General features: G+C 35.5%; 1 protein-coding gene across 1 annotated transcript in view; it reads left to right on the forward strand.

The window, feature by feature from the left end:
* The first annotated feature begins 5384 nt into the window (after positions 1–5384).
* TPO (thyroid peroxidase) overlaps positions 5385–12726 on the forward strand; it is a 42271-nt gene continuing 34929 nt past the window's right edge. The window contains exons 1-2 of the mRNA XM_065834059.2: positions 5385–5478; positions 7910–7994. Of these exons, the coding sequence (XP_065690131.2) occupies positions 5385–5478; positions 7910–7994 (179 nt within the window). The remainder of the gene's footprint in view (positions 5479–7909; positions 7995–12726) is intronic.

Consider the following 12726-nt stretch of genomic DNA (forward strand, 5'->3'; position numbering starts at 1 on the left):
AACAAAATGTGTCTATAATGTAGGATGTGTCTACTGAACAATTCATCTAATGAACTGGTAGCCATCTTGAGAGATTCTTTATTACTTGTATTAGTGAACAGTCTAATTTTTCACTGACTGTTTGTTTCCCTTTATTACCTCTTTCTCCAAACTGACAATCCCACCTCTGAAATTATTTCTTACAGTGTTAATATCTAACATTGCCTTTATCTTTGAATTAATTTTAAAAAAAAAAAAAAAAAAGTGCAAAGTCAGTGTCACACTTGGGAAAATGGAAACTACCAGGCAATTCACTAAAGTAGACCAGCAGAAAGCATTTAAGTGTGAGGATGAATTCGAATGCTGCTACTCCAAGTTTATTGGAACATTTGAGCCCACACAGAGACTTCTACATCACAACCTTGACAACTGTAATGTCTATTTTTTGGGAAAGTATCCAGCCTAGAAAAACCCAAGCTTTTTGGACAGTTTGGGTCTGGTTCCTACGGCTATCAAGGAGATCCTTATGTGAGAGATCCATGGTTCCAACCATGGAAATATTCACAGAATATTTCACTCATTGCAAAGTACTACAAAAAGAGGACAGGAACATCTTCCATCTGTGGACACTTTGAGTATGGCAATGAGTCACTATCAGTACTGTCATCTTCTGGTTTTATCTTTGGAATCTTAAATCCTCTTGAGGATTGGTCACTAACCATGCTGAGACCCTCATTGGCAACAGGAAGAACATTAAAATTGATCTGTCATAATTGTATTATGTGGTCATTGTTTTTATTTGCCTAAATCAATTTCTGTTTTCTGCTCAGTGACAAAAGATCATGCTTGTTATTTTGCTATTATTTGATCAGCTTTATGGCTACATGACATATGATCCATCTACCATTCTTAAATCCATACAAACTTCATTATATGATACCATCATAGTCTCTACAAGAAGGCAATGCATAGTTAGAAGGCAGAAATCTCACCGTTAAGCTTGCCATTAAAATGATCTGTCTGAAAGAGATTGAGTTTGGTCTGAAATCAGTGCTTTATCAAGATGAAAGATTTATTTTCTGCCTCCCTTTAAAAAGAAAAGTCCTTGCAATTTGAGCCACTGAATTTCAGACCTTCTATAGACCTTAAAAATGTTCCCCCATTCCACATTCTTCCACATAAATCATCATTTGCTCTTTAGTTAAGGCAGATTTTCAAACAGTGATATACAGGGTTGGCATGAATTCAGACACAAGAAATGGTGTGAACTCTCCTCTGCAGCTAAATTTACCTTTATAGAGTCTTGTTCTGCATTTATTAAAAAGTAAAATAAACCACAGCACATTAAAAATATTTTTAGGGACACTTCTTGTAATTTGAGTTTTAAATATTGTTTGCTTGCATTACATACATCAATTTGGGTTTAAATCAACATTTTATCAAGACAATGTCATGGTCTATAGCTTTATTCAGTTAATATTAATCAAATTTCAGTAATCCCAGTTGTTTACATGTTATATTCCATCTGTTTTGGAGAACTCATGTAAACTTTTTACCACAGCTCTTGACAGAAATTGCTCCACAGTGTAGTTATGTGTTGTCTAAACAATTGCATTATTTTTCTTGTTTTCAACCTGCCACCTACTTGACCCTTAGTCCTGTACTGGAATAGACAGTGAATGATGGTTGTCTATTCACCCTCTTCATCGCATTGCTGGTTTCAGACACCTCTGAAAGGTCATTAACCAAAGAGAATAATAACAAAAAAAAAAAAAAATGAAATTAATTCCAGAAAAAAAAAACTAAAAGTGCTTAAAGTGACTAGAAGTCATAGTATTGATGAAATCCAGCTAAAGTGATCTTTCCTAGTAAACTATTTTTCTTTCACCTTTTTCTTGCATTTTTTGACTTCGTGACATTTTGCTGAACTGACTAGAATGAGATCAATTGCTGTTTGTATGATGTTAAACTGGAACTTCAGAAACTTCATTGTTTCTGTTGGAGTGTTGTGCAGTTATATGTACTTTTTGCTTCTCCTCTTGCAAAAATGTGTTCTTGGAACTTTAATAGCCAAAAGAGATCAGAGACAAATTTTTCTAGTATAAATTAGACATCCACAGTAACAGAGTGTCCTTCACACCATGCTAGAGCCCAGGATTGCCACCAAATGCTACAAAACAGTGTAATCTGCTATCAAAAATATTTCCTGCAGCTGCACAGATTTATTTTGGAGGTCTGTCATTCTAGTCCAATACCTGTAAGAACTGATGATGCCTCAGAAAGCCTGGTAGGTCTGCAGGCTGTTACAGTGCAAACGTAAGACATGTTCTGAGGTAATAGAAATGCATCTGTTCCCTGTATCAAACATCAGTTGCAATTGCATAATATTTTAAATGTGGGCTATTTTTTCTGAATACCATAGTAGGTCTGCAGAAATTCACGTGTGTGAGTAATCTGAAATTCCATTGCTTTGGGGTATTTTATTGAAGATAATTTATCTTTTTATCAATGCCTCAAAGATTTACTTTATATGTCTTTAACTTTTAAGAATACAGATGCAGTACTGTTCTTCATGTGCAGATTCAAATCTTGGGAATATAACAAATTGAATGAGTCACTCATTATAAAACTTAAAAATATGGTTAACTGTAAAGGTTCACTGCTTCTTCTCTCAAGAGTGCTGTTGAGCATAAGGGTTGTTTCATACTTGTCGTGTACTCCATGTTTAGACAGTCATTGATCTGTGCAGTTTCACTGCTGGGCAGAAAGGCCTGACACCCTTTCTGCAGAAAGAATGGCTGAAGAAAGGCAGCTCACAGAAAACCCAGAACAAAGAGGATAAATTCCGCAAGATATTAATCCACAGTATCTGCACTGACATGTAGGTAATATATGAATCTTGGATTTAAAAAATCTAGGTTGTTCTTGAGCCACTAAACTTTGCCCTCTTTGTTCTCTTCCAGCAGGTTTCAGTAACAGGGTTGTGAATGAGCTCCAGTAAGAATGGGAATACAACTTCATCTGTCTCATCAGTCCAGTGTAATTAAGACCTCCCACACCTTCTATGTAAAACTGTGTTTGAGGGTCAGTGGGGAGTTAAACATTTATACTCTTAAATTAAAATCAGGAAAACACAAAATAGATACTGCCATTCAAATTTTAATCACAGATCAATTTACTGCATGTAACCATCTGAATTCCACTGTTGACAAATACTCCAACTGCAACCAATGAGCAAAGGTCCTCATCTAAACAAAGCCTGATGTAAGTAAGATCTTTTTGAACTAAATGGATGCTTTGAATTTTTTGTCTGTGAAACTGCAAAGTCAGCCAAATCTGGTTTTCACTTTAAGAAAGCCTCTCAACTCTCAGAAATGAAACCTGTGATACTTGAGAAGTGTAGGAAAAGATCTAGGTGGAAGCTCCTTATTCTATTAGGTGTTTGGAATGGATCTGCTTTTCTCAATGCTTTGCTGTGCCATGTAAGAAGTCAGGCTTCTTTGTGTTTTCTTATGTAAGGAAACAACTTTAAGAGATCTGCAATTTTGCAAGTTTGATTTCTTGTCTGCAAACTTAAATCCTCCAACCAAGGGATATAAACCTACTTTACCAATAAAGGTCTGTTTCCCTTGCGTCTCCGCTTACTTTTCACCCATGTTCACTCGCCTTTGCAGGGAACGGGATTATGGATGATATTCCTGAGCTGAAGTTTGCTGTAAAAATAATAATCTTGAGTTTTATCACCAGTTAGTTCACCTGCTTGAAAGTTTTCTTTCATTACCATATACCAGAGTCACCAGCTCCATGACGCCCTCTGCTACCCAGCCCCTTCTTTACTGACCACCTATGGCAGACATCAAAACACTGATCTTTGGCTCCACCTTGTGATCTTCCTGTCGAGACTAGCAAAATGAAATGAGGGAATCCTCAGATTGTGGTTTCTCTGCCTGTATAGCAATGGAAAAAAAAACAAAACAAAAACAAAACAAAAAACAACACAGTTAGATTCTTTAGGTCAAAATACTGACTTTAGAAGAAGCAGAAAGGTTGAAAAGTGTAACTAAATAAAACTACGTAGACTCAGAACTGTGAAATTAATTATCTGAGAGAACAAACCCAAATCAGAAGTGTTGCAAGGAAGTTGATGGGCAATCTGGAGGTTATCATCTGAGTTTAAAAAGATCATCTTACTAAAGTGCCAATGCTAAAACACTTAAAATAGGACACTAAGTTGCCTTCTTTGTCAAATACATTGAAAAAGAGAACTAGTGAGAAGTGTACTTGGAAGTTATTGCATATTGTCTGAGCATTTGTCTTTAGCATATACATGAAACCAATTCTGATATCAGAACTGACTACACAGGTAGCTCTTGGTTTGTAGCAGGACAAAAAACAAATCAAGCATTAACGTCATTTTCTGCTTTGTGGGAACATACTGTGGCCAAAAAGATTTCGAAATTATTTGCACTTTCAAAGCTTGAGTGAGTACCAGTGCATAAAGCTGACAGCATAAGCTGGGCCCCTGGAAAGTACTTCACTTTCATATTTCAGAACAGTTACTGCCATCAATAAAGTACAGAACTGTGGAAGATAATCTCCTGAGCAGACAAAAGGTCAGACTATAAAACTTTTGCTTGACGTTTTCCAAAAGAAATTCATCATATTAACTCATGAAATGTAAAAGCAAGGTTAGTTTTTACATTGCGTTTCTATGGGCAATATTGCTTCCCTGAATTTTTAGAGTTCATTTATTAATTATTGGGTTTTTTTATGTTGATTGAATATAGAGCTAAAAATATTTTAAATCTCCGATCAGCGTAGTGCATGTGAAAAATGTTACCTCTTGGATAGTTTATATACCTGCACCGCTCTAATAACTACCAGAAAACCAGTGCACTGAAATGGATAATGCAGCTCACATTTACCGTGTGAGCATATTCATTGTGCTGCTTGGATACCAGAGTTATACATGGATAGAGGGGTGTGATCCATCTCATTATTAGTTTGACAAGTTCCACTATCTTTTGCGCAATGACTAAGTTACATTAAAACCATGTTAGTGCACAGACAAGTTCAAAATAATAGTAAAATATTGCCGAATTTCTAATATGTAGGCTAAGTGTTGCTGATATTGTCAGAACATATGTTACAAAATGATGCATCTCTTTGTGCTAGAAGTTTCTCAAAACAGAGGAAAGGTAATAAGTAAGGAAGGAAAAAAGAGAAAGTGAATTACAGTTATTTCTAAAAATTAATACTTTGAACTTCAGAAACACAACCAAACATGACTACAAATCTGATTTTAAAGTAAAATTTAGGATATGTGGGAAATTATTTATAGTATGACTTATAATTAGAAGATGAAGGTACACACTTTGTCAACAATTATCTCTTCTTTCTTGCAGATGAAAGTGTTCATTATTTTGGGAATTTCAGCAGCTATAGCCTTCACAGCTGTTTTCTTTTCTTGCCTTCAGATAAACAAAGATATCCTTTTTGGTAAGTAACACAAAAAATACGTTATTTTCTTTTGTCAGTGATTACTGTTAAGCTGAAAATACACTGGCACTGCAGACAGTTTAGCAATGGCACTTTAGCTTAATCTCTTTTTATGTGCAAAATACACTATCTGACACTATATAATTCCATAAGAATTGTGCAACAGGTCTTTTCTTTTAAAATGCAGCTTCATAATTTAGAAAAGAAAACACCATATGTGCAATGTATCTCATTTATGTATTTGACTAGGAATAATTTTACTTCCTTAGTGACATTTCTATGTTAGATGACATGTTTACAAGCGTGATTGCTGGATTTCTTTCCCAGACTGCCAATCACTATGTTTAGCCATTCTGGGCTGCAATCAGTTGCCATGGGATGTCCCAGCTGACACCCTGCTGCTGGCCCACAAGTGTCCATGTCTCCTGTGGACCCACTCTCCGCTGGGACCCTGTGGGTATAGCGGAGATTTTAGAGCATCTCAGATTGCACTAGTGTCTATGTTCAAACAATATTATCTTGTCATTTTAAACATCAGAGCTATTTTGTTTGCATCTCTTCAATCTAAATCGGTTAGATCTAGTAGACTAGTAATATAGCAGATAGTAGATTGAATTTTAAGATAATTATGCAGAGACTAATTTTACATTAAAGTAGGGCAGAGATGATGAAGAAACAGAATTTCAATCTTTATGTTATTTTAAATTATGTAGTTGTATTTATGACCCATAAAGGACAGTGATACGATTCCTTAGAATAGTTTTCACCTGAGTTTAGTGTAGACGCACAAAGAAAATTATATCCAAAATAAATTCAACAATCCCCAAGCTGTTACTTCTGATGGGAAATCTTTTTTGGAACATGACTGTAAAACAGGTGATCAGATTTCTCTTCCATAATCGAGCCTCTATTTGGAGCCTCTGTATTGTTTGGAAAGACATGATCTAAAATGAGATTATATAGTATGCTAATTAATATTAAATAAATACATATGGACTGTCAATAAATGCAATAGATGGACTATATATGATTCTTTTTTGTAGGAAATGTCCTTTGGTCTGATGAAAACAATACAAAATAATGTTTAATACTGAAAGAACTACATTTTTTAAAATACTGCATTGGTACCAGTGTCATAGTTCTCATTAGAAAAAGAAGAGAGACAATGAAATTCAAGTATACCAGGTGGATCTTCTATATTAGGTCAGAATCTGAATCAATACCACATGATGAACAACACTTTGAGCATAATGTATTTCTCAGAGGTAAAACTGCTAAAAGTAACTAAAAATCACACAATAATTCTAAAAGAATTAGCTGTTGTGTGGCCTATAAAAATCAGTTCTGGTTTTTAACATAGACTCGAAAACATGTTCAGATGCAACAGAAATGTGAATGATAATGTTAAATGAATCATCCTGAATATTTTATCATGCATAGGTGAAAAAGATAGATTATTGCTATACTTGGATGCCGAGAAGATCTTTAGTAGGGTGGAGAAGAATTTTGCCTACGAAAGATTACTCCACATTACACATTATTTTCCCTTGAGCTGAGCACCCTATTAAAAAAACAGATCACAGAAATAGCACAATATGTACTGAAATTATGTACTGAAATTACACTGTACATAAATGATGAGCAATTGCACATAAATGATTACTATTTATGATTCATTTTCTATGAAAAAATGGGCTATCCCACAAAATATGAATGGGAATTAAACCACTGGATTTTAAACATAATTGATCTATTTAATGTAAAGTTAGATGTCCACACAAAAAAAAAAAAAAAAAAAAAGAATAATCTGTGTTTCATGATAGCACTACACAAAATAGCACAACTGAAGTATTGTTATGTTCACATATACCTAGCCATCAAACATGGATGGAGAAATGAGAATAAGGCTTTCGTGCACTGGTCAGATCCCAAAAGGTCTTAAAGTTTGTTAATTATGCCTGAGTATGGACTTGAATTCTTCGTGTGGCTCGTGCCATCTCATGTTACCTGTGAGGGAGGCTCGAACTTGTCCTATCAGTCCAAGGACAATTTAATGTAAAATGCCTATGAAGCCTTAGGAGTATAGTTGCCTACACAGAACACAACATGTTTCAACTGGCCCCACTACATTTGGTACTACGTAACACACAGAGCTACATTTATAGTGGAAGAAACAAAACGGAAGTCTAACTCTTCAAGCCTTATACATTAGGGAAGAATTGATTTACTGCCCCTACTTTATCTTTCAGAAAGGTCAGAAGCCACAACAATAATTTCAGGAACACTAAATTATGGAGATCATTTTAATGGGGAAAAAATACATATACCTTAATATTACAAACCTATATATTTTGTAAATGTAAATATTTTAATACATATGTTATTTAATAACATATTAATCTTTCTTGTTTTTTATTTTTTCCTTGTTAAGAAGAAACTGAAGAAAACTGCATTACTGAGGCTATCCAGAAAGGCTCTAGTCTGATGGACTATGCTGCACATTATACACTGAAGAGGTAAAAATAAAAAGTGCAGGATCAATGCAGCAAAAAAAAACGTTTCACCACATAGAAGTTTGGGATCAGTCTGTTTCTTTGAAAAAACATATAATGACAGATTATGTTTATGAGATCATCTGAACCAATATAAGCTTGGGCTTTATCACCACATAAGTTGCTGTCTCTACCTCCCTTCTTTTCACTCTCCTTTCTTCTCTCTCCCCTTTCCTTCCATCTTTTAACAGCAGCAGTTGAAAATTAGATCCGTGATTTAAAACCATTAAGTATTTGATCTGATGAATGTTGTTGTTAACTATTGGTTCTTTCTTAGGCAGAACATTGCCACTAACAGCACTACGAGAACCGGTCATGTCTTTTGCATAAGTTTGGGGTTAACCCTGTAAGCAGCCTAAGCCTTGCACTTTGAGCAGACTATCGAAAGGTTTGTGTTAGTGTCACCACTGGGGCACAAGCTTTCATGTGCTGTGGAACTAGAGCCACAGTGTCCAATGCCTGCATTAGGAGTCTGAGTCTCATAAGACTATCACTTGTTCTAATGTTAACAGGTATCAAATACTTGGTCTTCATTACAAATAATCACTACCAGAAGTCAAAATTGAATTTCTGTTGTTTGCTTTTATATAATTCAATTCATTGTGGCCCAATTAAATGGAACAGTGAAAATTGTAAATATCATTAAGAGACTTCGTCTTGTTTTAATATAGCCTTGTAACTCTATGCCTGCTTCTTAGACATTAGTCCTTGGCCAGAGGACAGAGGACTGAATTATTGTCTAATCTGATCATTATATTGAGAAGTGAATGTGTTTAAATCCTTAATTAAATACTTCTGCATTTTCATGTCAGTTTAAAGTTACTAAGGCTTCTTTCCTTAGTAACTTTAAGAATACTCTGTACTTGAATTAAAGCTTTTGTCGGCACAAACGCTAAAAATTAGAAAGGAATGCATGTGACTACACAATGGAGTTTCTGGAAGTTATGTGAAACTGTGAAAACTCATTTTACTTTGGCTTACCAGTAATTGAAGGCAACTACAGTGTAATACAGGTGAGCTCGCTGTTGCCCTTGAGACTGAAAAGCCAGTTCCTGAGATGAAAAGGCAGCTTCTTTTTCAGGTTAGAATGGGAAAACTCTTAGTTGTTCATGTACAATAGTCCATCCTGATATTTGCTGAATTCAGGATCTAGGTGTCTGAACTGCAAACTGATCCAAAAAAACCGATTTGTCCTGAGACCTCAGTTTGACCTTGAATTATGATTAAAATTGAGAAGTCAATGGTGACAAAGCACTGGAACAAGCTGCCCAGAGAGGTTGTGGAGTCTCCTTCTCTGGAGACATTCAAAACCCGCCTGGACACAATCCTGCGTGATCTGCTCTGGTGAACCTGCTTTAGCTGGTGGGTTGGACTAGATGATCTCCAGAGGTCCCTTCCAAACCCAACCATTCTGTGATTCTGCCATTCTGTGATTTTGTGATTCTGTGAAGTAAGTTTCTTCACTTCAGCTGTTTAATAACATCACTTAAAATCTTGAATGCTGTTTGTGTTTTAACTGCTGGAGCAAGTGAATGGCAATGCGCTAAACATATTGGCTGAAGTTATTTTATTATTCTAGTTTTTAAAACATCAGAATTTTCTAGGAAAATGCCACTTCTTAGAAATTGCTTCCCAGGTTTTAAGGTTATGTAGGTCCCAGTATTGTCCTTATAGTATGCTGTGCTGTTTGTGATTGTCTCTCCTTGCTGAGTGCTTCTCATGACTACTAGTACCTGCCTGCTATTTCGATTAGCTTTTGGGTTTGTTAGTCTTTAAGAGCAGGTGTTCATATTTGTCATTAGAATGTAAACATTAATCATAGTATTTAATACAGCATACATGGAACACAACAGCATCACCATTAAAATGTACTATTTGTATTACAGTGGCAATGCCAATGGGAATCCAGACTGTTTGGATAGGGCTTTCAGAGCCCATGAAGTTATGGCACTTAGCCAGTGGTATCTGCAAATATGCTGCCAATTTACCATCAGGTGCATTAAAACACACATTTTGAAAGTGGTAGCTGACTTGCAAGAGGAAATGCTTGTTTCAGTAAATCTTGTTATAATAATGAGCAGTACAAATTATGAAACTTGTACTAGCTTTAACTAGTGAATCCCAGCACTGCTGGAAGGGCTTCTAATTCTGACTGTATGATCATTTTTATATTCTGCTGAGTCTCTGTTTTTTGTGGTTTTGTTTGGGTTTGTTGTTTTTTGTTTTTTGGTTTGTTTTTTTTTTTTTTTTGGGGGGGGGGTGGGGTTAAGGCCTAGAAGAAACTAGATGACTGCAGAATAGGCAAGCTGTGCAAAATTATAGTCTCTGAGGCCCAGGTTGCACACAGCTGCACATGATCATGTATTTCTCCATTAGAACTTGGCAACTAACTCAAAAGTACTGCTGAACTAGTTGCGTGTAAGACAGATTTGAATTATGGTGGCAGGTCAGATGGGGCTTCTTCCCTTATGACAGATAGTTGGTTTGAGAGAGTTTTAGATAAGACATATTTTTAGACTCCTGTTTGGACTTACCCTAACAGACTGAAGGTGAGTAAATTTCTAATACAAACACAAGAGGTTTTCTCAATCTCTTTAAAGAAAAAATTTTTAAAATTACTTAGTTTATTTCAACATATATTTTAGCTAAAGGCATAATTCTTAATGGATTAAAAAGTATAGGTGAAAATTATTCAAGACTTAACAGCAGATGAAGGATATTTCTCATCATTTTAATTCTGGTAAAATTACTTTCATTTAGTGTACACTACATTTTAAGTAGATCATTTCATGTTTCTAAAGAATGTAAATTGTAAACCCCACAACTTAAGATTTTGCTTCTGACCCCTGTCTACGCTAATTCAAAGGGATCATTTACAGAAGGGAACATCTACAGAATCATCTCTGTGTATAGGGAAGTGCAAAATAGTTACAGTTGCGGAAATGCATGAGCATGAGCAGTCAGCATCACCTTGGTCTTAAAGCAGACTGGCCATGTACACACACGTTACAGGAAAGGAGAAATTACATTCTTTATAATTGTTTAACTTTATCACCTTATATTCAGTACCATGTCACTGTTTTGAGGGACCTCCTTAATGGTGACAAATATCTAAGGCGTTAGTCCTGTTTAGAAGTCCCTAAACAAGATATTCTATAAATGTGTTCATTTAAGATAGAAAGAAATCTCAGAGACTCAAAATATCTGAGGCTGAAAGAGAAAGCTCATACTCTGGATAATTTTCTTTTATTTTTATTTATGGTTTTAATTATAATCTGTAATGAAACTCAGTAACTGAGAGTCTGACAAACATAAACAACCTTCTGTCTGAACACCGTGGTCCACAGTAAGACTTAAATTATTAAATAAATATGAAGACACTTTATATCTGACCTTATTTCCTGATAATTATACTATCACAGGTCATTCTATTAGTTTCAAGGGACTATTTCTGCATTACAAAATATCAAGGCAGTTTGTACCTTGCACAGTGAGAAAACCAGCATTTTCTTCCAGAATCGGAGCTCAGCTTCAGGAGTGTGGGTAAGAACTAGAAGGGACTAGCATGTATAAATTGAATAAGGGCTGAGGGCAGGACAGGACATGACATGACGTGACACATGGGAAATGTGGCAAACTAATAACTGCTGTTGTTATCTTACAATATCTGTGAGATTATACAAAGTATAGAAGAGGAAATATCTCAAATGGAACATACCTTGCCATTGAGGGTGGTGGTTTTTTAGTTTGAGAGTTTTATTTATTGAGGGGAAGGGTTATTTTTGATTCTTAACTCCTAGATAATTTGTACAATTGTTCTTATTTAACTCACTTGTAAAAACATAGTTCTGTGTTCATATAATATTTTTAATTACGCATGACTGATACTATCCTCATATGGATATTAGATATTAAACCTGAGTTACTGGCATTTAGTTATAGAGTCTTTTCATTTTAACTGAGATACAGTTCAGAACTTTAAATTCTGCAGATTCCCGGTCAAATTTCTAATTGTCTCTGGAAAACTTGAAAAACATGGTACTGAGAAGCAAGATAGCTCTTTTTCATAGTTGCAAGAGTTCTTGAGCTCTGCTCTTGAAAGGAAAGGAACAGTTTCTGTATAAAAGATAAGAGAGCAGGTTAGGGCTCTTTTGGATCAATGAAGGACAGATTTAGCATCTAGAAGAACCCTTGGAGTTGTATTTTCTTAATGCTTTTTATGTTGGCAAGTTTCTAATTTTGCAAACAGAAATTTAACTGTTTGCTTTGCCAAATTCAGAAGTGCCATTTCCATTTTAAACTTGTGTCCTGCTTTACACAAACCTAAGTGAAAATGACAGCACAATGCTTTCATAAAAATTGCATATCCAAATAAATCTGTGCTGCAGAGAAACCCTCAGGGATGTCTGCAACCTATGACCATGTCTGGAAATGGAATAGACTTGGATGTTTTTTCTAAGCTGTAGGAGTCAATTTAGGACTTGGGACTTCCAGCTAAAAGAGCAGCTCTCCCTGATGCACTTTTCTCAAGGCTCCTCTACCTGCAAAAGGACAATCATAAGACAGCCCATGCTGACTAAAAAATAAATCTTGCAGTGAATCACAGAATAGTTGCAGGAGACCTGGAGACCACCTAGGCCAGTGCTATGCTCAGATTGCTCAGTGCAATGTCCACCTGGGCTTTGAAGGTTCTGCA

This window comes from Patagioenas fasciata, chromosome 3, assembly GCF_037038585.1.
Source record: "Patagioenas fasciata isolate bPatFas1 chromosome 3, bPatFas1.hap1, whole genome shotgun sequence".
Taxonomy (NCBI): Eukaryota; Metazoa; Chordata; class Aves; order Columbiformes; family Columbidae; genus Patagioenas; species Patagioenas fasciata.